Consider the following 24,537-nt stretch of genomic DNA (forward strand, 5'->3'; position numbering starts at 1 on the left):
CCCGTGCGTGGGGGCGGGGGCGGCGCGGAGGGAGCGGGATGGAGGGAGGAGAGGATGGTGGCGGGGGGAGGGAGGGCAGGAGCGGCGCGGCGCGGAGCGGCGCTGAGCTAAGCCGATCCCACGTGTGACGGATCTGGCTGCTTCCCCAGCGCCTCGCTCCAGTGAGATCCTCCGGTGGCGGCGGGAGGAGGGGGGAAGGGACGGGGCACGGAAATAAAGGCGAAAGGAGGCGAGCGCGGCCGGCGCGGCGCGCGGGGGGGCGCGCGGGGGGTCTCTCCAGGGGCTCCTGCTCGGCGCGGCGCGGGATCGCTGTGGGCTCCGCGCGGCCATGGAGGCGGACGGGAGCCAGGCTACCTCGGGCAGCGCCGGCGACGCGCAGCACGACCCCGGGTAAGTCGGCGGCGGGGGGGGGGGGGGCGCGGAGCCCGGCGGCCGCTCCGCTCCGCTCCGCTCCGCTCGCTCGCTGCGCGCCGCTCCGCGCCGCCGTGAGGTGCCCCGTCAAAATGGCCGATCCCACCCCGGCGCTCAACTCCGCTCGCTTCTCTCCCCCCAGCAAGATGTTCATCGGCGGCCTCAGCTGGCAGACCTCACCAGGTAAGGGCCCCGCCGCGGCCTCCCCACGCGCGGCCCGCCCCGCGCGGGCCCGTCCCGCCGCGGCGCCCCGCCGCCCGCCTCCCCGCCGCTCTCTCTCTCCGCAGACAGCCTTAGGGACTATTTCAGCAAATTCGGAGAAATCAGAGAATGTATGGTCATGCGGGACCCCACCACCAAGCGCTCCAGGTAAACCCGCCCCGCGCCCGAAGTTTGGGAGGTACCGCCGCGGCCCCCCCCGCCCCGCGGGAGGTGACCCCCCCCCCCCCCCCCCCGCCGCAGACAAAGCGGCAGGCGAAGGCGCCCGGCGCGGGCCGCCCCCATGCCGGCCCGGGGGGGGGGGCTGGGGGGGGGGGGAGGAAACAAAAAGGAGGAAACTGTCGTTATTTTATGACTTCTTCTGTCTAGTTCTTATCATTTCTTCCCCCCCCCCCCCCCCCCCATCTCCTCGCTCTTTGTCTCCCCTCGCAGAGGCTTCGGGTTCGTCACCTTCGCGGACCCGGCGAGCGTGGACAAGGTCCTGGCGCAGCCCCACCACGAGCTCGACTCCAAGACGGTAGGTCGCGGGGGGGCCCCGTGTCCCCACGTCCCCGGCCCTCCGCTCCCCCCGGCCCGCGGCGTCTCCGGGGGCTGCTGTGTCCGGCCGTGTCGAGCTGTCACCGCCACGCGTGCTTTCTTAATCCCCCCCCTCCCCCGAGTTCACTTTAATTTATAGAAAGCTGTAACTTTTTTATCCCGATTTACCCATATTCAGCAATGGCTCCTCCTCTCCCCTTCTGTTTTATTGAGCAGTGACATTGAAAAAATAGTAGAGTAAAACCTAACTTTTTTGATGTTACACTGCAGAATGCTTTCTGCAGGCAACTTTTTGTTTTGATTTTTTTTTCTTTTTTTGTGTGCGTATGTTTCGAGGTAGGAGTGACTTAATGTCAAATCTGAAAAGCTTCCTCTAGTGTCACCTCCCGAAGTCATTCTTTTTGCAGAGAATCCCCTCAACCTGTGATGCTGGGGGGGGGAGGTATGTGAGAGCCCCGGAGTGGAGGTGCTACAGAAGCACAACTCCTGAATTGCTGGTTTGTTGTTTCTGCAAAGCTTTTTGCTACATACGGTCTCTAGTCGATAATGCGAGGAAAGCGTTGAAGAGATTCAGCAGATCCATTTTTAATGGATGTTACGTTTGCTTGCTTTATTTATTTATTTATTTATTTGCCATGCAAATTAACCCCTTGACCCAGTACTGCATTTTCGGTATTGGGTCAAACAATAGGTATGGAGCGTGTGTGTGTAGCACCAGGGCCTGTTTTTCTCTCTGCGGTCAAGGCCGTGGCAAAGGATGAAGTTTGTGCGTGTGTCTCACTTTGTTTCAATTTTAAGCCTCAGCAAACCTGGGGGGGGAAGGACACTGGTAGAGGTCATTATTGCTTTGGTGCTGATCGGTCTGCATGAAGGGGGTCGCGTTTTGGGAAGGGAAGGATCGTGCCGGTTTCACTGTCTGGCAGAGAGCTTCTGCTGACCGTATCGAATGTGTTCGTTGCTGTAACTGTCTTTTATAGTATGTATTCTGGAGCCTAAATGCTTTATTTTAACGTGAGCACAGTGTTTGGAGGCATCCTTTCTTAACGCTGGTACATCTTGTGTGTGCCTGTGTGTGAGATGGATATAGTTAAATGAAGAATAGAAGAGGCAGGAAGCAAACATGAGTGTATCATTTTTTTAATGTAATTTATATGAAAACAAAATACACAAAGCCTTTGAAGAAGCAGGTGGAATCTAGTGTTTTAATTCGACCTACAAATTCTGCTGGGCTTGTCTGAACACGTAGCCCATGCTTTCACATTCCTTAATAATTTGATTTTAGGTTTAATCAGATATGGTAAGATAACTGATTCAGCTGTGCTCCTGAGATTAAACTCACCAGACTTCTCGTGTACAGCTGTATTCTCTATGTGTTTTTAAAGATAAATTTAGATAAGAGGAACAAAGGGAAAGAGTATTTTGAATGAGAGTTAAAAAAAAAAAAAAAAAAAAATCATGGGAGGACACCCAGTCGTATTTCTGACAGTAATTAGGTCCTCTCCCAGCTTTTCCCTGTATTGCAATTTAGTCCCTGCAATGTATTAATTTGGTCTTTATTGGGGGAAGGGTGAAAAGCTGGACCAGGACAAATTTGCTTCAATTTTGATTATGTGATAATGACTGAATCAATGAATAAGAAATCAACCTTAGAATTAGTAATACAGCTTAAAATATAAAACTAGCCAGGTTCCCTTTCAGCCATTTATTTGTAGACATATTAAAGTAACTGTTCTTTAGTATAACATAGCATTTGACTCTGTTTCAACGTTCAGCACAGGAGGCAGATCGGTTGGGTATTGGCATGGAAACGTCGCTCTTGTTTACAGTTACGTTAAAAGCTTTGTTTAGGTAATGGCCATTCATATCAGAAATAGTATTATAGTCATTTCCTAGAGGACTTGTAGATACAGTAAGTAGAATTGTACCTAACTAACTCATTTTTTTTTTGTAGAATTTTTTTTTTGTTGTTATTTAAATAGTTGACAGGGATATGCAAAAGGTATGGATCTGCCATGCTGATTGCTTGTGTTCACCTTAAAAATGCTGATGATGTTTACCCAAAAGTTTTTGTGAGGGAAATTCAGTTATTTAAGAAGTGCTGTCGCTGTGATGCGAAGGGCCCCATAGTCTTTGAAGTGACCTTCAACTATGAGTCTCTTGCTTTAGAATTTAATAGCTCTTCCAAATTCTTGTTAGTGGGTTTTTGCAGTGATGTCATTCTGGTGGGACTGGAGTTTATTCTGCTTTATTGAGAAAACTTCCACTTTGAAAGCAAATGTAGAAATGTGCATATTTGCTTCAACCTTTGGGTATCTCGATGGAAAATCCATACCTGTTGTATTTCCCTGGTAGACAAATGTCTAGTCGGTGCTGAATATATTTGTAGATAATGTTAATCTCTATGAAAAGGTTAGCTTTCTAGATAAAGAATTTGACTTTTTATGCTTTTTGAACAATTAAGTGGCACGTAATCACTCATTTCTCAGGAATGTCTTAAAAATACTATATTTGTATCTGCTGTAGACAAATTAATTTCAGTTGCACATCAAATGATTGTGCTGTTTGCAATTTTGACGCATTAATTGAGTAAAACTGCTAGTTGAAGGTTGTCTCGTGGTTGTCTATCAGTGACATCACCACAGGAATAACAGTACCAAATGGAAACATCTCCTTTTTCTAATCGGGGTTATCTTGGGGGGGGGGGGGGAACAACAAAAAAGAAACCCAAACTATTAAAGAAGGCCTCTACTTCTAGATATGCCTTAACATAATCAGGGTTAAAGTTTCTTAACTGTTTAAAGATGATGCTGAAAACAGTTGAAAGTTTCACAGTTAAGGTAGAATTTAGTCCTTTGAAACATCCTTTCCCAGACTCTTTTTACTTGGAACCTATCTGTGCAAGTGCTGTTGAAAAATAAAGGTGAAATCAGCAGCACGGGGGCACTTTATTACAGTCACTTTAATGATGACAACTTAAGATGGGTATTTGTTTATAAGCTATGATTCTTGCTTATATCTAGCCATTCACCTCTGGTGGTGTCTTTTTGCTTTTAAGTGATTTTTTTTTTTTTGAATGGCAGAAAACAGTTGCTTTTTAAAGATGACCCATGTGAAAGTTGTTTCTAAAATTGCAAAATTAGCGTTTTGAATTGCAGAGTGGACATGCTTTTCGATTTGCGCATTGAAATGGGAGTCAGTGCTGCATCTTAAAATAAGGGGACACGGGATAAAACAAAGATGTTTTTTCTTCCTTTTTGTCTCTGTGGTAGCATACTTCAAGTATACTTTAGGGGACTCCTTCACGGAAGATATTTTTCTAAGAACTGGTTTTCTTCTGGTTTAAAATACCTGTATGTTTTCTTCATTTTGCTCTCTCCCTCCTTCCCCACCAAAACCTTTTCATAATCTTTCATTGCTCACCTAAGTTCTTTCAGAGGAACTTGTATCCAAGATCAATTAGGGATGTTGTTATGAAGGATAATCTTGTAGTCCTTCTAACCATGTAGTTTTAATAACTAATTGAAATGTAAATAATTTGGCTTTCAGTGCTCTGTTTTTTTTTTTTGTTTAGTGTTGCTAGTCAGAGTTGACAAAACAAAGTGGAAAAATAAAAACGAAATAGAAAACTAAAACAAAAACATAGTAACCCAAAACCCAACTGAAAGCGCAGGTGTCAAAAACAGCAGGTTAAGATCTTGATCAGGAATGCTGGCTGTCTTTCTGTGCAACCTCCAGAGCGTGCAGATAACGTTTAACGCGCAGTTTTGGTTGGCGAGGCAGCACCCAGAGCCTCGTAGAGAGCTTCCTGTGCACCAGGGGAGAGGGCAGCCCTGATGATCGTGCAGGTGGTGTACAGAAGAGCCCCCCTGCCACCATCAGACAGCCCCCACACCGACTCCAGTCTGTGGTCCATAACTTCCAGAGTAGTTCTAGATGACCCGGTGTGCTGAATTATAAGCCTGAGAAATGAGGGATTAATATTTCAGTGATTAAAAAAAAAAGAAAAAAAAACCCAAGAACAAAAGCTATCTTGTTGATTTCCCCTTTCTTTTTCCTCAGATTGACCCTAAAGTTGCATTTCCCCGACGAGCACAGCCTAAGGTAAGTAGGAGGATCGATAATAGGATTTTAGGCACACAGAGAATCATTGTTGCCAGGCAGTTCAGGTTTCAAACAGGGAATTGGCAATGAAAGCTTTTAAAGCCAGAGTGCATGGCGTCTTAAGGGTATCAGCGTATGGCTGTGAAACTACAGGAGAGCTGCTTTGTGTGATATTACGTGTCTCCAGTTTAACCATCTCCTTGCAGAGTCCCGGTCAGTTGTGACTGCCTGAAAAGCAGAGACTTCTCTAGTTCTAGTGGGAGATTGTTGCTGTGTTACTTGCATTTGTTATACTATTTTACGCAATATGTTTTGCATGGTGTTTATGAAGAGCATTTGGATTAAGTGCAGACTTCAGGCTTGTTTTGAGCTGAGCTTTCAGTTCTGTGGTTGTGATGGATGGGAATGTATCTCTGCCTTCATTGTTTGCAAGTTTTCTTTTGTATGACTTCTGAGATGTGTTTGGAGACTAATAAGCATTGGATAGCAAGTTTCTGATGAAGCTCTAAACTCTTCAGGCCATAGGGTATTCTTCTGCAAGAACAGTGAAACAATGAGCTTTAAGTCTCTTATCCCATCAGGCTGCCTGGATAAGTGACCTTCTTCCATGGTGCTCTTGTTATAGCGTGGCCAGTTTCCGCACTGGGGCAGAGACGCTTAAGCCGTGCGCAGAGAAACTTCTGTCTGCGTGCTCACTCCGAAATGCCTCTAGGTGCCCTTCCTTCTGGAGGACCTGTTTATGGAATAGAAAGGGTTGTTGCTCTGTAGAACTGTGCGTAACAAAAACAACAGATCAGCTTTCAAATCCAAATGAGCAGTTAGTTGTATTTGATTTTTGAAAGCCAAAGGCTGAAAGAAAACTTTTGTTACTGACTTTCATCTCTCCTTGTTTTTGAGAGTCTGTTGGAAGAACTTAATTTGGCTGGTCTATACTGTTTGTTGTATATGTTATAATAATCTTGGGTTGCTTCTGCATTCTTTTAAAAAGTGGAAAGAGAAGTGTAAAGTTGTGGACGCAAGCAAATAGGGAACAGTGGTTGAAATTTGATGGCATGAGACTACCTGAAGAAATTTAACTTAATCTTATTGTATGTAGTTCCTTATGGGAGCAAGCAATTTAATAGCTCATGGAACTATAATTTTACTGTATGAAACATGCATCCAGGAAAAACTGTGTGTAATTTAGGAAGCCTAGGCATATAGCAGGAGAGGTGCTAGGGATTTCTTTTTAAAACAAAACAAAACAAAACAAAAAACTGCTCCTCCCAAAAAACCCAGGAGCCTACCTGCGGAATTTTAAACCAAACTGATACAGTGAAGTATTTAGGGGTTCTTGTTTTCATAGGACATACCTAATAACCAATTAGTGAATAATGAGGTGGCTGGCTTGCTTCTGTGCTAAGCAAAGGGTTTGTAGTTTGTAGGGCTTTGGGCTTCTGGATTATGTGGTTGGATTAATGCTGTCTTTTAAGATATGTTTTTAAAGTTACCAAAATTTTGAATGGTTTCATAATTAAAATATGGAGATGATCTTGCACTGTGATTGATGTTTCTTTCCCCTTTTCCAACTCACTTTTTAAAGGCTTATTTGCGTTTTAAATTGTCTTCACCTACCAGAGTTACCTGTATCTGTTATTTGTAAAAGTTTATAATGCTTACAGTGGAGCTGTTAAACTGTCCCATAGGATTTCTTTTAAAACTATAAAAAAGGAGCATGTCTTATACTGTAGGTATTAAAGTGTTAATTTTCATGTTAAGGAATGCAAAATCAGGTCATTTTTACAAAGGGGATTTTGTTTTTCTCCAAGTAGTACTTGGGGGGGGGGGGTAAGGGAGGGGGGAGAGTGTTTGGTAACAGCCGTCTTTCAAGTGTGGGGCGAATCCTGGGACGTAGGTTGGATTGCGCTCCGAGGAGCAGGAGCTCGCTCTTTCCGGAGAGGTCAGCACTGACTGTTTCTGCTCGTCACCCCCTTGTGCTTTCTGAGGTGTTGGGATTTCTATGGAGGGTTTTTCTTTTTGCCGTTGGAAAAGAAAAGTCTTAAGATTGAAAGGAGCTTAACACAAAATTGGAGGAAATCAGATGCAATAAAGAACAGATTTTGTATCAGTTATGCCATATTATTCTTTACTGCATTTTATAATCTGGATTTTTTTTGTTTTCTGTCTTTTTATTATATAATGAATTAAGGTTTTGGATTTTAGTTATTCATTTGTCCCAGTTGAATAGTGAACGTTCAGCGTTAAAATGTGACTGTACTTTAGTCCAATTAACTAGCTAATGCTTGGGTCTGTGGAGATTAATGGCATTTAATGAAATGTCTCTGTCTGTCTCTAGGTGTGAGGAGGTTTTTTTTTTTTTCCTCTCCCCTCCCCTAGGTAGTCTTTCTTCCTGGTGCGTTCAGCAAAATGTGGATTCAACTTCTTTTTTCTGTGGTCTTCCTGGCTTTCTACCCTGCTGGCTGTAGCTGAGTGCCGAGGTGGAAGCTGGTCTGCGGGAAGGTTCCCCCTTGCCGGACCTTCTGGCAGCGCTTTCCTCGAGCCCCTTCCTTCGGGAGGCCTTTTGACCTGCCTCGGCGCGCTTAACTCTTTCGTGGGCCGCGGCTCCGTCGGCCAGAGCTCGGCTCTGCTAGTTCTTGGGCTGCGCTCGCCTCCTTGCCAGATCACATGCCTCCCGTGATCTGCGGGGTCACGCTCGCCGCTTTGTGCATGCACAGTAACTTGTGTCTATCCCTTCTCCCTTTCTCATTACACTTTTTTTAATTGGCTAGTCTTCCCCTTTCGAGCTGAATCCCAGTAAAATGCTTTCTGTGGGGCTTTTTAAACCTGCGTCTTCAGGATCTGACACCTCTCTGGTGATGCAAATTGGTTACTGAGCAAGAAGTGGCAGGTTGTAACAGAAGGCAATTCTCTCTCTTTTTTTCTTTCCCTGAATGACCCTAGCAGAAAATTCTGTGTGATTGCCTCCAGTAGATTACACTATGATGTGTAATCCTGCTCTTCTTGTGAAGTCTAGGATAACTTGAAACCATTGTTTTAGGAAATTTGCTGCAGGGGTTTAACTTGTTGAGGCTCTAGTATATGGCTAACAGTGAGATGAAAAGAATATACATAAGCACTCTCGCAGCTGCCGTTGCTTGATAAGAATCTGTCTCACTTCCAAATGCTGGAAGGAGCTCTGTAATAGCTGATCATTTATAGCTCTGCTGGCATAAAAATGCTTAAAAAGCAGCAGTGACATGATAGTGGGGGGAAGTAGTTTTGTCTTCCCTTTCGAATATTGAAGATTACAATAATTTAAATTTTTAATATTCAGCCTATCAGTTCTGACATTATCCCCTATATTAAGTTGGAAAAGCTTTATCAAATTTAGCATGTTCATTAGATATTTTCAAATATAAACATTTTTTTCCTCTTGGGAACTGTTATTTAAAATAAAAACCTTAAGAGCAGAAACATAACAGCTTCAGTCCACGAAGAAGCTCTTTAGCCACAAAAATATATTTGTGTGACTTCCTGACAGAGAAATTTAGATACTTTTTTTGTGCAAAGCAATGTATGAAACTGAGGCAGGTGAAACTTCAGTCTGAGCTTACAGTGAACGAGGCTACCCATTGAGCTGTGTTTTCTGCTCAAGTTCCTGCAGGGTGGGACCGGAGAACCTGTTCTTCCCGGCCCGTGCTGCAGGGGCACAACGCACGTGGGTGGGAATTGCGCTGGCGAGTCGGCAGTCCAGAACTACTTGCCGTGGCGTTCGGGTGGCATTCAGCAGCATTGTGTGTATGACCTGTGACTGTAATCCGTCTACTTCCTCTTCAGCGGCTGTTCAACAAAAAGGGCAGGCCAGCTACCGCTGCTGGCTGATGGAGCTGCTCCCCTCGCTCGCGTGGGAGCGGGCTGGGCACCGGGCGCTGCACGTCCAGCGTTGCGCCTGCTGACAACCCAGAGCAGAAACTGTTGTTTCCAAGACTGCATGTTTTAGTTTGGGATCTGATCTACGGGAGTTGGCTACAGTATTCTGGTGCTCGTCTACTTAAAAATAGCAAATGGGTTTTGTTTGGTGAGGGAAGCCTGTTGTCTGATAGTCAAATGGTGATGCTGAATACCAATGTTTTTATTACGTATATTTTATTTAAAGGACAGTGTGGAACTGATAACTAACTGATAGCATCTCTGTGTTCCTGTCAGTTAGTGTATCTGCAAACCACCCCTACCTTGTCTGTGGAACTAGCTGCCTCCTTGTCTGGCCGGGAATGTGGGCTGAAGAGGTGCAGATGCACACATCTGTTTCTTCTTCCTTGGGAAAAATGGGGCATTGACAGCTCTCCTTTCATTTGAGTTGCTTGTTGTTAAACCCAAGTGAAGGTGGCTATTCCAGAGCAGTAAAAGGAGGGCATGCCCTCTTGGAATAATACACAGGCTAACCTGGGATATTTTTTTAAAGCTAACCAGTGAATTTGGATGTCTGATTCCAATTAAGTTAACTGTGGGTGGGGTGTCCAAGTCCCTTGGATATCTGATAAGCCTGGGCCAGAGTAACAGAGAGCTATTTTATCCCAAAGCAAATGAGGACCTAGAAAATCAAGAGTTCTGTTGTTGGTTTGCTCCCCTGCTTCTACCTCTAAACTCCTCCAGGTTAGTCCCACTGCTTCCTATCTTATTTTAAGTACAGGGTGGACTTTGAAGTCTTTTCCAAAGAATGTGAACTGAACATGCTGGCAGAACTCAGGATTCTTCCTTTCCTGCCACCCTTCCTTCCCCACCAGGCTGTAAAGAACAGCAAGGTCAGACTTCTTCCCTGTGTTTTTTTTTTTTCTTATTCCTCTGCATTTACAGGTCTGGAAAGTGGTAAGAGAGGAAGTATTTCTTGCCCTAGGTAGTGGGAGTGTTTATTTTTTATGTGTGTATGTGTCCCTTAATAATCTCACTGTATCTTCTGCATGAGGAGTAATATGAAGTCCCTCCCCAACGGCATTCAGGACTTCTTTTTGCAGTCGATGGCCGGCGTTTGGATTCTTTGTCCTGGGCAACCCACTCTTAGAATTTGCCTCCCTGTGGCAGCAGATGGTCAAATGCAAAAGTTGATGAGTTTCATGCAGTTCTGGCTAGTCAGCTCAGGTCCTCTCAGGCCGTGGAGGATCAGGGTTTGTAAAACCCATTATTCTTGGTTTCAGCATCTTGCTCTCTGTGATCCATTTGAGGCAGGGCATGATCTCTGCTCTTAGATTCTGGCAGCCAGAGGAAAACGTGGCTGTGCAAGGTGTTCTGTGGAGTGCAGTGAGTTTTGTCAGAAGCAGGAGCTGAGCTGGATTTTAGTTGTGGTGTTGTTGGTGGAGTTTTTTTTGAGATGTAAACATTATTTCTTCTCCCCAACCGCAGAGGTAGATCGTTCATGTTGTCCTTAATCCCCAGAGACCATCTTGCAGTTGTGTAAAATGTACGTCTTTCCATTATCATTGCCTAAGGACATCTTTCATGTTAAGAATAGTCCTGTGTCTAATGTAGTTTCCTTCCGTTTGACTTGGTGCTAACTAAAAATTAAAATTAAACATCACTTTGCTTGTGTGACTTTGTCGTGGTGTTGTTTTGTTTTTAAAGATTTTTTTTTTTTTTATGGTGTCTACAAAGTAACATTTCTGCACCAAGATCTTGCTGCTTGGATGTGGCAGGGAGGGGTCTGAAATGGGGGGATCAGGGGAATGGAAGAAGAGCAGCATGCTAACACCCTTGTACGCTCCTCTCTGCCTCCAGATTGAGTACATCTCGTCTGCAAAGTGCTGAGCCTTTATCAGCCCGGGGGTAGGTCTACTAATGACTGATCTAAAACCATCAAATTCATTTATTTGTCACTGCCAGTGACAGGCCAGTTAATGCTAATGGATTCTTTTTTTAGCCTGTTGACTCTGGTGATAGTCTCATAAATGTTGTGAAATCCAAAGCATTAAGGGAACTTGTAACTTATTTTTAGAGGAGAACGCTATTGAAACAGGATAACATGATGTGTGTATAGATCAAAGTATATGTTGGGAAGGAAAAAGAACAACTCTTCTCTTTCATTAAGTCATACATCGATGTCTTTGCTGTTCTTAATAGTTATTTGACTTTTCAATTGTATTTGAGTGTTCTCTTTAAACACATTTTGGGTCGTGCTGTAAAGGGAGGGGAAGCTGTAAATAGAGCCAGTCATCTTAGGGAAAAAATTGGCTTGTTTCTGAAAATGGTTCATCTGCAGGGCCTGAGTCTTCTCTGTCCCTATTGTGCAGAAGCACTTAAGCATATACTTAAGTTGGCATAAGCATGTGGGTAAGTGCTTTGCTGAATCAGGATGGACTAAAAGCACATTATTAAATGCTTTGTTGAACTGCGGAGCCTGTAGCAGAAAAAGATTAAAAGATTACTTTGTGTATTTGACAGTACTTTGTATATGGTTGTTTCCATCACTCCTTTTTCAGAGATAGCCAGTTTCATCTCTCATTTTTTCCCCTCTACCAGAGGATCTGTCTCACAAGAAAATATTAGTCTGCTCTTTCCTCAAAAAAAAAAGTGATTGCGGCCATGAAGCTGGGTCAGTATAGCATCCGACTTTTTTTTTTTTTTTTAAAAAAGTCATTGACTAAGCTTAATTTAGTCTTTAGCTCTGCAGTCACACATTCTGTTTGCCTTAGTCACTGAAATAATTTGTAAACTACATGAGTAGTGTTCGGTGTGGCTTAGGTTTCCAAGATACTATTGCTGTAGAAATTGTGGTTTGAGTAATTGTGAAGTTCATGTGAATTTCTGTAGTCAGATCAACATGCAGTGTTCGTAAGTTACCTCTAAACTTTGGCGTTCTGCTGCTCTCCTGTTGAAAATGTCTCCATTACTTTCTGAGTACAGAAAAAGTTTTAAGGATGCTGAAAATTGTTTCTTTCCCACTCAGTTATTCTTCCTTCTGGGATATCTGCAGTTGAGTATTAAGACTGTACTTTGGGAATTTACTATAAAGCAAGGACCCTGCCCTGCCAAGATTTATGCAGTTTTACATATGGTGAATAGTTTCGGAGACCTCATCAAGTAAAGTTAAATGTGAACAAGGCTTCATAATATATTGAAGTGCGTAGGGCGAGAAGGGTGAAGGAAAAGAAGTATCGACAGCACCAGAAAGCGTCATTGCCTCTGCCCTTCCCTCCCCCAGCAAGGACTTGCATTAATTTCCCATTGACTCTGATGTACAATAGGGAAGAGGTTTCAAGCTGACTAAAGGGGCAAAGGTCCAAGAAAACTACTGTAGCAAGAGCTGATGCAGAGTGACAGTAATGAGGTGGCCTGGCAGGTGGGAGGGAAAATGGTGGGGTGGGGGAAAGAAACTAATATCTAGTGAATTAAGTAGTTCCCAGGGTTTGAAGTTGTTAAGTCTTGTTGGTTTTGTTTTCCTCCGTATGTGTCATATAACCGTCAGATGCAGCCAGAGCAAGGCCTTTGTGCTTCTGCCGTCGGATCCAGGTGGCTGAGACCTTGGGCTGAGTTCTGGTGCAGCTACGGTCTTTGTGGTTCAAGCCCGGGTCACCGGGGATACTGGTTTTGCCCAGAGGTTGTGAAATGTTGAAACCTAAAATCTCAGGTGACAACCTTCTATTTCCTCCTCTGCTGCTTGTTAGTAAGATTTGCTGCTTCCTTCTAAAATACCCTCAGACCTGTGTTCTGTTATTTTTCTTTGTGTTTTAGTATTCCTGGCTCTAAGCTCGTCTTTACATTGCTCTGTGGGTCAGTTTTGTGTCAAAGAGCAGGTGAGGAGCATAGGGTGAAAAAGTGCTCTGAAAATTTGATGTTGTACTTAAAATGGGGACTGCAAAGTGCCGGCAAGACTGTCGGTTCCTTGAATGCTGACGGAAACAGAATGCCCACTAGACAGAGTTAATAGAGGTCTTTATAACAATTGCTGTATAAACATTGTCCAGGAATTTTTTTTGAAGGGTGATTTGATGTAGTGCATAAAGAGGCTGCAAGGAGTTTAGTGTTCGGCCCAAGCATCTGTAAATGCTGCTGGACTAAGTCGGAGGCCTGATTTGTGGCAGCAGCTTGTCAGGTGCAGATCTCCAGCAATAGTGGACGATGCTCTGTTGGCTGCACTGGTAGGAAAAGCTGCTGCCGAAGGGGACGTTGCTAGTGATTTTTCTGGAGTGCCTGCTAAAAGAATGAAATTTCTGTATATCTTTCCATTTGGTGACGTTATCAATCATTTATGCTCAGAGACGTGTAGTTGCTGTTCCAAGTCTGAGCTGTAACAATAGGCGTAATACACATGCAGAACACTTATCCCTTTGCCAAAGGATTGCAAAGTGTTGTAGATGCGTATAAAAGATGTTCATTTGCTGGTGAAATGCGGCTACTTCTGGTGTTGTGTTTGGCAGACCTACAAAGCCTGTAGCAACACTTTGTGCTCAGTGAATTGTGGAAAGGAACAGAAAACATTGAAAAGGAATCTGAAGTTGCTATTGAGATGTAAAATACAATAGGAATTTGCTGACGATACTGGGGTTAACGCCCCACCCTCTGGCAGGGGGTTGCTACTCATTGTCATGTTATTGAATGATACTGTATCGTCTCTGCAGTGTCCTGAAGATCCCTCCAGATCCCTCGTGCTGTCCCGAACCAGCCCAGTGGAGCCAACTGCAGTGAAAGAGGTCGATCTCCTCATGGCTGTGGCTTCCTTACCACCCTGCTCCCTCCCCTCCCCAAAGGCTCTCGTATAAGCTTCTCTCTCACTAGTCCCCACCTGCCCCCCTCATTTGACTGGTGTTTTTGTACTAGGCAGCTCACCTTCTTCCCGAGTCACTTTCTGTAGGTCAGCTTTGTAGCCCTGGCCCTGGATGATGGCCTGCTGAAAGTACAGCACGTCTACATTTTGAACTCCACCCAGTTCAAATTGTCCTTGGTGAAACAGCCCCTTGCACAACCTTCTGTGCTGTGGGTGTAGTGATGACAGTGTCTCAGGACCAGTGCTCAGCTGGGTTTGGCTGCTAAGGTAAGCACAGCCTAGCACTCAGTGGAGAAGATTTGTCTTTACTGGAGTAGCACATGGGAGCCCAAATGAGAGATGCTTTATGCTGGGCCTGATACTGAGGGGGAGGCTGCCCCGTAGCCTGAAGAGGCAAAGTATTGCAGGGAAAAGGGTGCCAAGGGGCTATCCAAAGTACCTCAGCAGGGCAGAAAACATGGCCGTTTCCTGATTCCAGGATATCTGATACCGCAAGGTAAACGGTCTCCTCTGTTTTGAAGATGATGTTGATGGCGTCCCTGGACGTTGGAAAGGAAGCGTGTGAAATGAAGCAGTGTTGTACGCTGGTGGCTTTTATGTGATTCCTGTTTGGGGGATTAAATTGAGGTTTTCTGTTTTAACTGACTTTTGATTGAAAGTTCTCATAGGAGGCCCAGGCTCAAGAGTGGCAGCGCTTCAGTGTGCGGTGGAGGCTGTCACTGCCGCGTCCTGAGGTTCGTGCTGCATGCTAGGGTTTCCTAATAGCCGCGCGGGGGGGAGGCTGCGGGGAGGGGGGGAAATGAGATAAGGATGCTAGGCCGCAGCCTGTGAAAGGTAGTTTGTGGTATGAATTATGGCTAATGCTGTCACATGGTAGTTACAAACTGGCTTGGGGGTGGGGTGAAGGGCTGGTGTGAAAGCACTGAGAGGCTTGGGGGAGACTGGCAGCAGACTTAAATGAGCTCAGCAGCGCGTTGCAACGCAGGAACAATCCTGGTGCCCTCAGTAACGAGAGGAGAGGAGGAAGCATGCTGAACTGCAGGTGTCCTGGAGGCTCTCTGCCTCCAGATAGCGTTGGCTCTGCTTTTCCTTGCAGAGCTGGGCGCTCAGCCATGCCAGACGCTACGCCAGCCCTGTGATCCAGCTCCTGGAACCTGGCTGTCGTCTTTGTGCTGCGAGACCATGCCCACTTCTCCCTGTGTGGCCTGTCGTTCCTCCCGGTTGGAGTTCGGAGGGATGGCTGCGGTGGTTCCGCTTTACGCAAATGAGGAGTGTGTCCTGACGTGCTTCCATGGCGAAGCGCAGCGCCGGAGATGGGTTGCATCATAATTGTATGCGTCTGTTCCCCACTGCCTGCGGAGCGGGGATTTCCTGGCATAGTCAGGCCAGGATCCCGGGGGTGGGCGGATGGTGGTGAGAAGGAGCTGGAGAGAGTCTGCTGCTACGGTATCTCTATGCTTTGAATTCCTGAGTCACCTAATCCTATGAACTGTGATCAAAGCAGCGGGTTATGCATGTGATGTGCCCAGCAATTTGTGTGGAGAGGGAGTTGCGATCATCCTGTGTGAGATGTATATATTTTAATCTGGTCACATCCTCTATGTCATTAACTTTCCAGATGAAATAAAACGATAGTTGAAAGTCCTCTGTAGTGAAGATTTCCCCCCAAATTCCGTGAGCATGGCTTTGATTTTGTTGGAGTTGTGGTTAATTATAAGCCAGTTTAGATATCTGGGCCTCCGTTTTGTAGGTATCTCTAGCAGATATTTTAGTAGGGCTTTTTCTTTTCCCTCTCAATCAAGTGTGTGTGCATGCAAATAGAAAAAATACAAAATATAGAAAGAAAAAGTAATTTAGTTACCAGTCCAAAGACTTTAATGCTAAAGAACCATGAAGAAACCTTATTGAACTATAATTGCAGATATAAGCTGTGATAATCTGTCTTCATGCTTTTATAGCCCCCATCACTGTCATCTGAACACATGAAGCTGATGAGAGTGTGTGCAGGGCTTTATTCAGCTGATGCTACATAATCCTGATCTCTTGCAACATGTGGAAAGTTAAGTAAAGTGTCAATTCACTTGAAAATGATGGCAAAAGAAAAAAGGGGCGGGGGGGTGTGGAAGAGATGAGTGTCCTTGCAGAAACATAACTCTTATTTCATCTAGCCCCCAACTGAAAGAACGTGGCTAAGTAAGCATCTTGCATGTAGATGACCAAAGGAAATTTTGCTCTTTCTTAATGTTTCTAGGTGTCTTGGCAGGTGCAGCCCTTCATCTGTGGAGGTGCCTCCCTTTGTTCTCCTCTCAGGTGGAGGAAATTTAAAACATTTCAAGGAAACAGCAGCACCTGTTTGTCTTGTGTTCCCTAGAACCGGAGATCGTTGGATCAAGGCAGACAAATGGGTGCTGCCAAGTGCTTCTTGAGGTGGAACAGAGACCAGAGAGCAAGTCCTGAATTGCTTGGCCTGATTATTGGTGCCGGTTATGCAGGTGAAAATGTGCTCTGGTGTGTGGAGAGGCAGAGGGAGAAAGAGGTAATTTGGTGGTTGTATGCAAGACTCTTCCTGGTGCTTGGCTGGTCACGGTATTAACCAACTAGTAGTTTTTGGTGTCCTTGCTGAGTACTTTAGAGGGTTGTGTATGCGATACGGTGTTGCTCTGAGGAAGGAGAACTAGCACTGCAAGTATAATTGAGCGAGTAAATCTAATGTGGCATTCCTGAACTGTAAACTGGTGCCTGTTTTTTAAGGAGGCTTCAAGGTCTTCTCTGCCCTAAGAAATGTTCTGTGAGAGACTTTCTGCTGTTTGGCGGCTGGAGTGATAGAAGTAGCAGTATATGCAGAGCTTGGGTATCTTGCATTGAGGTTAGCAATGCCAAGATTGGCACAGGCTTAGGTGGTTGAGCTTACTTGATCAAGGCCAGCTTTGCTAGGGTCTGCTTGCTGTGTCTTCTGCCTCTTGCTCTTTTGTTTTTCATGGCAGGTGTGTTAAATGCCTGAAGTCAATTTCTGACTCGAACAATTTTCATTGTAATCAGTTGCTCAGGGTTACTCAGGGAGTCAGTGGAAGAAATGAGATCTAGAAGCCAGGAGTCTCTTAAACAATACGTGCATAGTCTGGGGCTGAGTTTGGGCCTTAAGGTGAAGAAGATACCTGATTTGTGGACGAGCAGGTTTTTGGGTAGGGGAGTCACTTGTTGAATGTGAAACTGGTCATAGGTTTTTATTTATCTATGTATTTAGAAATTTGGAGGGCATAAGATAGCCATTTTGAAGGAGGAAAATAGATGCAGGAGAATCTGAAACTTCTATATCTACTTTGATTTCCTCTGGCACTGAGTTTAGGACCAGATAAAAACCATAACTGACTGTGTACATTATTGGTGGAGTTTTCTAAATTACTCTAGATGCACAAAGAAATAGGTAATGAGGTTTTCAGAGACATCTACCTGCCTGTCTTCCATTTGAAATCAAAATGTGATAGTGATGTTTTGAAAGTTTCCGGTCTTCATCTTTAGTTAGCAAGATGCCAGTAAAAAAAAATGGTTATTGGAAAAGCTCTACTCGAAATGTAATTGAAAATCTGTGGGACATAGGTTTCTGGAGACATCAACGTACTGAACTGGTTTAAATCTGCTCCTTAATCTCACCGTATGGAGATGAGGTAAGTGATTGTCATCAGCTTTGTTTTATGGATGTGGAAAACAGAAATGCTGCTCGTGTGCTCTGAAATATTCAGGGTAGTGAAAATAGCTTGTGTCTCGGAAGAGGGTGATCCCAAACCCACTGCTGCTGCTTTGAGTGTTCCCTTCTCCAGCAATTGGAGGCTGCAGCTGTGGCACTGAGCGTTTTCAGGCTTTCCTGTTTGCGGTGTGAGGTGATACGGGGCCGGAGACGCTGATGTCGGGTTGTGCCGTGGTCAGTGCACATCCTCTCTGTTGTGCGAGTAACTCTGCATTTTCCTTGGTCCCCACAAGGTGACGAAGCTTTGTGCAAAGATTGCCTTGCTGTTGCATCACGGGGATCGTTCGGAGCTGAGACGGGCGTGATTTGGTGATGAAAACCCTCTGTGGAAGGCTCTTGCGGCTCATAGCGGCTTATTAGAAACAGTTGTTCCAAATAGGCCTGGTTTCACTGGGCATTCGAAGCATCCTAAGAATGATGCGAGTGGTGTTTGAAGGCTGGCTGAGGGGCGCACAGACGGATGCGAGGAGCAGGCTGAAATGTTGAAGGTGAAGGGGCAAGTGCCCCAAAGAGCCGCCCGAGTGCAGCTCACCCATCGCTACGCTTGCCTGACGCTTCGAAACTGCAGTCAACTGCTGTAATGTGATGGGGCAAGAAAGGGAAACAGAGGGTACAGCTCCTCACCGTGGTTTAGGTTCTGGGGGAGGCGTGCTGGGGGGTAGATGTAGCAGCACAGAGCAGTGCCAGGACCCCGGGCTCATCCTGCTGGGGTGTGCTGCGGGTGAATTGGGGCGCTGAGGAGTTCGGCGTTGGCGTGGGAACGGGAGGCCGTGCGGTCGGCAGCGGGAGCTCGCGAGAGTTGCAGCTCCGTGCTTGATTCCGAGGTGCTCTTAACCTCCGCGTCCGTTTCCAGAGCCGCGAAACGCTGCTCTTGGTGGCCCCGGCTGCTGTAGTCCTGAGCACCTCGCACGCTTTGAGCAGACGTCGGCCCCGGCGAGGTGGGGCAAGTGCTTTCCTGCTATGCACAGCGAGCGGGTTGATATGGCAAGTCTGTAGAGAAGGAAAAATCATAGCCTGTGTTTCTGGGACCCACCCTGAACCTCTGAAAGACCGTCCAGTTGTCGCTCACCGCTGCAGGCTCCTCCGGGCGTGCTGGAAGCTTTAATTCATGTGCTTCGGGATCCTCTGGCAGGCAGGGCCGTAGAAATGAGGAGTATCATTGTGTTTTATTGTGGCTTCTAAGAACGCAGCGTGTTTGTGCTTCGGGAGAGCCCCGGGGGCTTTGTTTTTCACCAGGCCTAAGCTATTCTTCAGCAGAGCCTTCCCGGAGCGTGATCTAGTTCTGCCCATTAGGAGTGAGAGACGGGCCTGACTGATTTCTGCTCCCTGCTGCATAATAAATCTGATACTAAAATTAGTGCTGGTCTCCCTAGGCCATAATTCTTGCTGAGATTATGGAGAATTGTGTGTGCAGAGAAGAATCACAGTTCTGTGTGTGTGTGTTTGGGGTTGGGTTTTTTTTTTTTTTTTTTTTTTTAATAACCTTGAGTGTCCAATTTCCAGGTTTTTCTTACTTACCCCCCCCCCCCATCTTTTTCCCTTTCCCTCTCTTTTGGGGAGTGCTTAGCCTTTCTGTGTATTTTGGCTATTTAAGCCTCTGTCACTGCAGGCAGATGAGTTCCTTGGGAGCTCTTCTGAAGGTTTTGTAATTGAGTCTTTTACCACGGCGACAGGATATTATTAACCTTCAGTAAAGCAATTTATTTCATACTCCTTTGTGGGGATAAGCCTTTTTTCCCCCAGGAAAATATGTATGTGGAAAGGTTTTACATACAGGGGTAGCTGGACTTGAAGCAGTGATTATGATTTAAAAAAAATAATAATAATTTACAGGAAAAATAGGCAGTTCTGTTTCTGTCAGCTTAAAAGAAACTTTTGGTCCTGAATGACTGCCTCCCCGCTCCCCCCAACATTTTTATTTTGAAGAACGTACTTTTGGCTCTCCGTGGCTTTGGAAGGAGGTTGTATTTCATTTTGGAACTCCAGATATTTAGCCCCTGTGAGCACTAAAACATTTTGTTTTCATCTTTGAGACAGGCTTAAAAACTGAACTGAGAATTTGAGGGAGGAGTTCCTTGCGGGGTCTCCCTGTTGGCTCGGCCTTTGCTCCGAAATCAAATGCAGACTAGTCCAGAAGTTGTTCAAGATTGGATAGCTCCTAGAATTGCAATTTCCAGCGAACGAGCGGGAATGCTGGATAAGTAGCCAGCCTGGCTGAACGACCTGTGATTCCTGTTGAGTGTGACGGTAAAGGCGCTCGTCTGGGGTTCGGGGGGTCTGGGCTCGAATTGAAACTGACCACTGTGGCATCGCACCTCCCCGTGCCTAAGTTCTTATTTTAAAGAGCTTGAAAATATTTCTTGTGTCATGTCTAGTTAGACTTTGCTTTTCATTTCACTAGATTCGAACTTTAAAAAAAAAAAAAAACGCACTGCAAGAGACAAAGCAGGACAAACCACCAATTTTTATTTCGGCAGCTACATCAGGTAAAGAGGGGTTGTTATCTCCACATTATACAGGAGAGCTTGGATGGGAGGTGAAGTGCTTTGTCCAGAGTTTTACACTGGTTAACACCCTTGGATGTCTTGGCGCTGTACATGGCTTTAATTGCAGAATCATCCCTTTTTCTGTGCTATGCATCTTTAGCTCATTAAACTGCTTCTCCTTCGCCATTGAAACAAGTGTCCTAGAGAAATATTTTGGTATGTGAAGTTTTTAATGACAGTTCTTTGGGATCTTTTTTAAACTGTCCTCCAGAACCACAGTCTCCCAGGCTGGTTTTCTAAAGTTCTTCCACTTTCTCATTTTCCCTGAGGGTGTGTGTGTTTTCTTATACAAACTTTCAGGTGTCTGTTCAGCGGTTCCATCACTTTTGCGTTAAATGGGCTTTTCTGTAGGCCGCGTTAGGAAGCCTCGACGTGGGAGCCCGTGCTCCCGCTTCGGCCGTAAGCCCTGGCGGCGGGGGCTGCCCGTCTGCTGAAGACGACGACAAGATCCGCTTCGCGGCTCGGTGCTGGGAGTGAGGACGGGCGGCCGGCCCGCTGCAGGGCCTGCGCTGGCCCTGCTGTCCCCAAGGGCCGCAGCCGCTGCCGGGGCCCCGTGACAGCCAGGTGCTGGCCGTGCCGCTACCTGTGTCCCCAGCTTGCGCGGCTAAGGTCACGCCGGGAGAGCTGGAGGCAGGGCTGTTGGAGACAGGATGGCTCTGAGGCACGGGGATGGCAGGCATACCTGTTTCTCCAGGGTTTCCTGCTCTGAGCAAATCCCGGTTAGTTATTTGGGAGGAAAAACTGGAAATGTTTTGCTTATGTGCTCCTTGAGCACTGTCGTGCGCAGGTTTGTGGCAGGGAATTGCCCCTTCCTTTAAGGTTATGGGCGTCTCCGTATTTGGTGGTAGCAGTGAACTGAGGTCTTCAAAAACGAAGATAAATCCCCTGACCTTGCTGTTCTACCGCAGGCTTCAAACGCCATCAGTCAGAGTGTTACTGTATTCTCCTGACTCGCCGAGTACAGCGTGATGGTGTTACCGCCTCGCGGTGAACAAAGGGGCCCCTCTAAACGCGCCCTCCCCTCGATGCCCTTCTCGCGCGGGTCTGCGCTCAGCCGCCCGCTCAGGCGGTGCCTTCCTGCGCGGTCCTTTAACTCCCGCTCGGGTACGAGCGCCGCGTGTTGCCCTGTGCAACGTTTCTGTTATCGGAAGACTTTTCAGCCCCTCTGCATGCTGGTTTGTACAACTTTGCAGCTGCTATATTTATTTTTGTCTTCAGACACGGAATTTTTCTATTTTAAAAATGCTAAAACTATACCCCCCCCTTTTTTTTTTTTTACGCTATATAACTGTTACTGTCATCCAGCCCCACAAGCTGCAAAAAAAAAAAAAATTTTTTTTTAAAAAGCTCCCCCACCAGAGATTTAATTAAAATATTGTGAAAGGCAGTCATTGGAAATGAGAAACCTTTTGAGTGGAAGGCACCCTGATTTCCCTCTGTGGAGCTTTTTGTCACCATAGAGATGAAAAGAGAAGCTCAAAATTGCACTTTCCCCTTGTGCGTTGCTACCAAGGGGATGTGGCTGCAGGTAGCAGCTGTGCTAAAATCAGCAGGGCCCTTCAGGCTGGGGGAGGATTCGGGGAGGCACTTTCTTATTGGTGCAGGCACAGACTCGCTTTTAACTCTTTGCAGGGCGTGAGCTGCTGAAACGGGATTTCCTCCTGCGATGGAAGCGTTTCTTCTTAGTTTATTATTCTGTTTTAATTTCCTGTACTTCAGGGCTGGAATTTTTCTAGGCTTGTGCAGGGAGGAGTGAAGACGCCCGTCCTTTTGTCTCTGCAAAAGCATAACTAAGCAACTTTCCGCGCAGCATGGCCTGTCGGGTCTGCAGCAGAGTTGTTCGAAGTGGCTTTTAAATTGCTGCTTTGTTCTTGAGGTGTTTATGTATAAAGCCTGTTAAGTAACAGTGCTGAAATTCATCTCGGCCTTTTTAATTTTATCACGTTAGTGTGTAAATCGGAGCTTTTCTTGCCGTTCTCCAGCAGGGTTCAAGCCTATCTGATTCTTACTTAAAATACCTAAATGGGGATCTTCTTGTTTGTTTTTATTTTAAAATAAGTGGGTTATTTTTTTCTTTTTTCTTCCAGAAACCCCTCTGGAAGCATAGGGATTAGTAAACCAAAAATACACGCTGTGAGTGATAAAACTACTCTGATACAGTTTCAGAGACAGTTACACAAATGGAAGATTATTGGAGGGTACATGACACTGGGCAGTGTTATGCTTTTAATCATTTTAAAAACAATTTTTTCTCCCTAATTGTATTAAAACAGGGTGAAGAGCAGACACAAGTGGATTCTTGGCACAAACATCTCAGACAAATGAAAGTAAAATGTATATTCAAGCTGTCTGCTGTTGTATATTTTACCCCATACCTGTCTCTATGCCTGATCTCAAATGGGCTTAATGGTTTAATTTGTAAGCTTTTTGAGCGAGACCTGTTGTGTTTAAACTTCTTGGTAAAATGAGCATAACCCATGTAATGGCGTGATTAATAGGCAGTATTACCAAATTGTAATTTGCAAATTAATGGTTTAACTCTTAGATTAAATATACAGCTGTGTTCTTGTGTAATGTTACAAGACAAAATTAGATCACTTATTTAAAAGCAGAAGGACCTATTCCAAAACCAGGGGGTATCTTCCCAGGGACTTCACTGAGCTTTGCATTAGGCCTTTTCCTCACTATAGCGAGGGTGCAGATGTGTAACACGAGCAAAGCTACTCAAATGTGCATGCGTCTGCAAGAACAAGCTGTTAACCCTAAACTGCCGGAGATACCAATATATCAGGAGCAAAATAATAAAATTATTTGTTTCCATGGTGGTAGGGACTAAGGCTGCCTAACTGATGTTTGGGTTCAGTTTGTACCTGGCAGACTAATCTAAGAGATGCTGCTGTGCATATATATATTTGAGTACTTGCGAAATTATATATGAATTTTTAAAGGAGGAAATGTTTGGGAGCTGGGCTCAGCTCTGATGCAGTTTGCCCTTGTGCTTTCCTTGACTGTCGCTAATAAGAAGTGCTGGCCTAAATCAGTGTCTTAGCGAATCATCGATTTGCTAATTGCAGATAATCAAGTCTCTGCGCCCTGCTCATGCTGAGACCACTTTTGTTTTCTGCCGCTCCGCAAGGATTCGGGCAGAGTCTTCCAGCGTTTGATGTAACCAATAAAGCAGGTTTTGAGCTCCCGTATTGTTAATTCTCTGAGGTGACGACGTTATTGGTATTCAGGCTTGATAAACAGAAGCTATTGCACCGCTGACCTTTCCTGCCAAAACCCGAGGCCGGGGCGGAGGGAGGCACGTCGGGAGGGCGCGGAGCTGCGGCAGGGCAGCATCCTCAGCGCTCGCCGCAACTTAGTGCCGCCTTTGGCAGTGGTCTGCCTCTGTCAGCCTGCAGAACTTGTTCTGCACACACGCAATAATTGCTTTTTGTTTGTATATATATTTTTAAAAGATGTACTTCAAAATGTTTTTCTTGCCCACTTCTGTGTTCAGCTAGGGGAGGTGTTTTTTGTGTGTGTTGAATTTTGCAGCTTGTGTTTAAAATGAAGCAGAGACTGCTCAAAATGTGTGCGCGCTGCCGTTAGAGCTCAGTCCGGAGAGGCGAGGAGATGAGGTTGCTTCTTTGTGGTGGCTTCTCCCAAGCGTTGCGCTTTCCAGCAGCATGTCGTACGTGACTGCTCTGCCTTGTGCCTTCTCTGGGATAACTAGGGTCAAACTTTCTCTCTTACTGTTCTCCCCTTCCTGCCTCACTGCTTTCTTACCGTTGTCTCCTAGTGACCTTGTATCTCCACTTCAGCAAACCTCCTAGCATCCATCAGCCTGTCTTCATTTCCTAACTAGACCGAGTCTTACCAAACCGAGATGTAAAGAGGGGCAAGAGGTGATGATGGCTGACAGGTTTTCCTGATGACTAGGTGCCGAACAGCAGTTGATCCCAGACCATGAAGAAATGGGAAGGAGTAGGAGCTTTTTTGACAAACACCCCATTATCTAGTGGCCATGCCTTTCTCTTGTAGCGTAGGTCTTCTGGGTTGAGAAGAGCAGGGCAAATCCACTTAAACTCCCCTTGCTTTGCTTTACAGGTGGAGGAGCTGAGCATATTGCCTTGGCTGAAACATTCTGCAGAAATGAGTTTTTTTCATTTTGCTCATCCAGATTGGAAGTGACACTGTACAGGAAAGCGCATGCCTCCAAGATGGAGAAATGGGTTTGCTCTTCCTGGCGCTAACTGCAG

General features: G+C 45.6%; 1 protein-coding gene across 6 annotated transcripts in view; it reads left to right on the top strand.

Moving 5' to 3' along the window:
* MSI2 (musashi RNA binding protein 2) overlaps positions 1-24,537 on the top strand; it is a 238,171-nt gene continuing 213,634 nt past the window's right edge. For 5 of the 6 annotated variants that reach the window (XM_064523071.1, XM_064523073.1, XM_064523074.1 and 2 more), the window contains exons 1-5: positions 1-390; positions 554-594; positions 699-780; positions 1,063-1,147; positions 5,227-5,268. In XM_064523071.1, the coding sequence (XP_064379141.1) occupies positions 329-390; positions 554-594; positions 699-780; positions 1,063-1,147; positions 5,227-5,268 (312 nt within the window). In that variant the 5' untranslated portion in view covers positions 1-328. The remainder of the gene's footprint in view (positions 391-553; positions 595-698; positions 781-1,062; positions 1,148-5,226; positions 5,269-24,537) is intronic. The other variant, XM_064523072.1, reaches the window with a different exon arrangement.

This window comes from Dromaius novaehollandiae, chromosome 19 (genome assembly GCF_036370855.1).
Source record: "Dromaius novaehollandiae isolate bDroNov1 chromosome 19, bDroNov1.hap1, whole genome shotgun sequence".
Taxonomy (NCBI): domain Eukaryota; kingdom Metazoa; phylum Chordata; class Aves; order Casuariiformes; family Dromaiidae; genus Dromaius; species Dromaius novaehollandiae.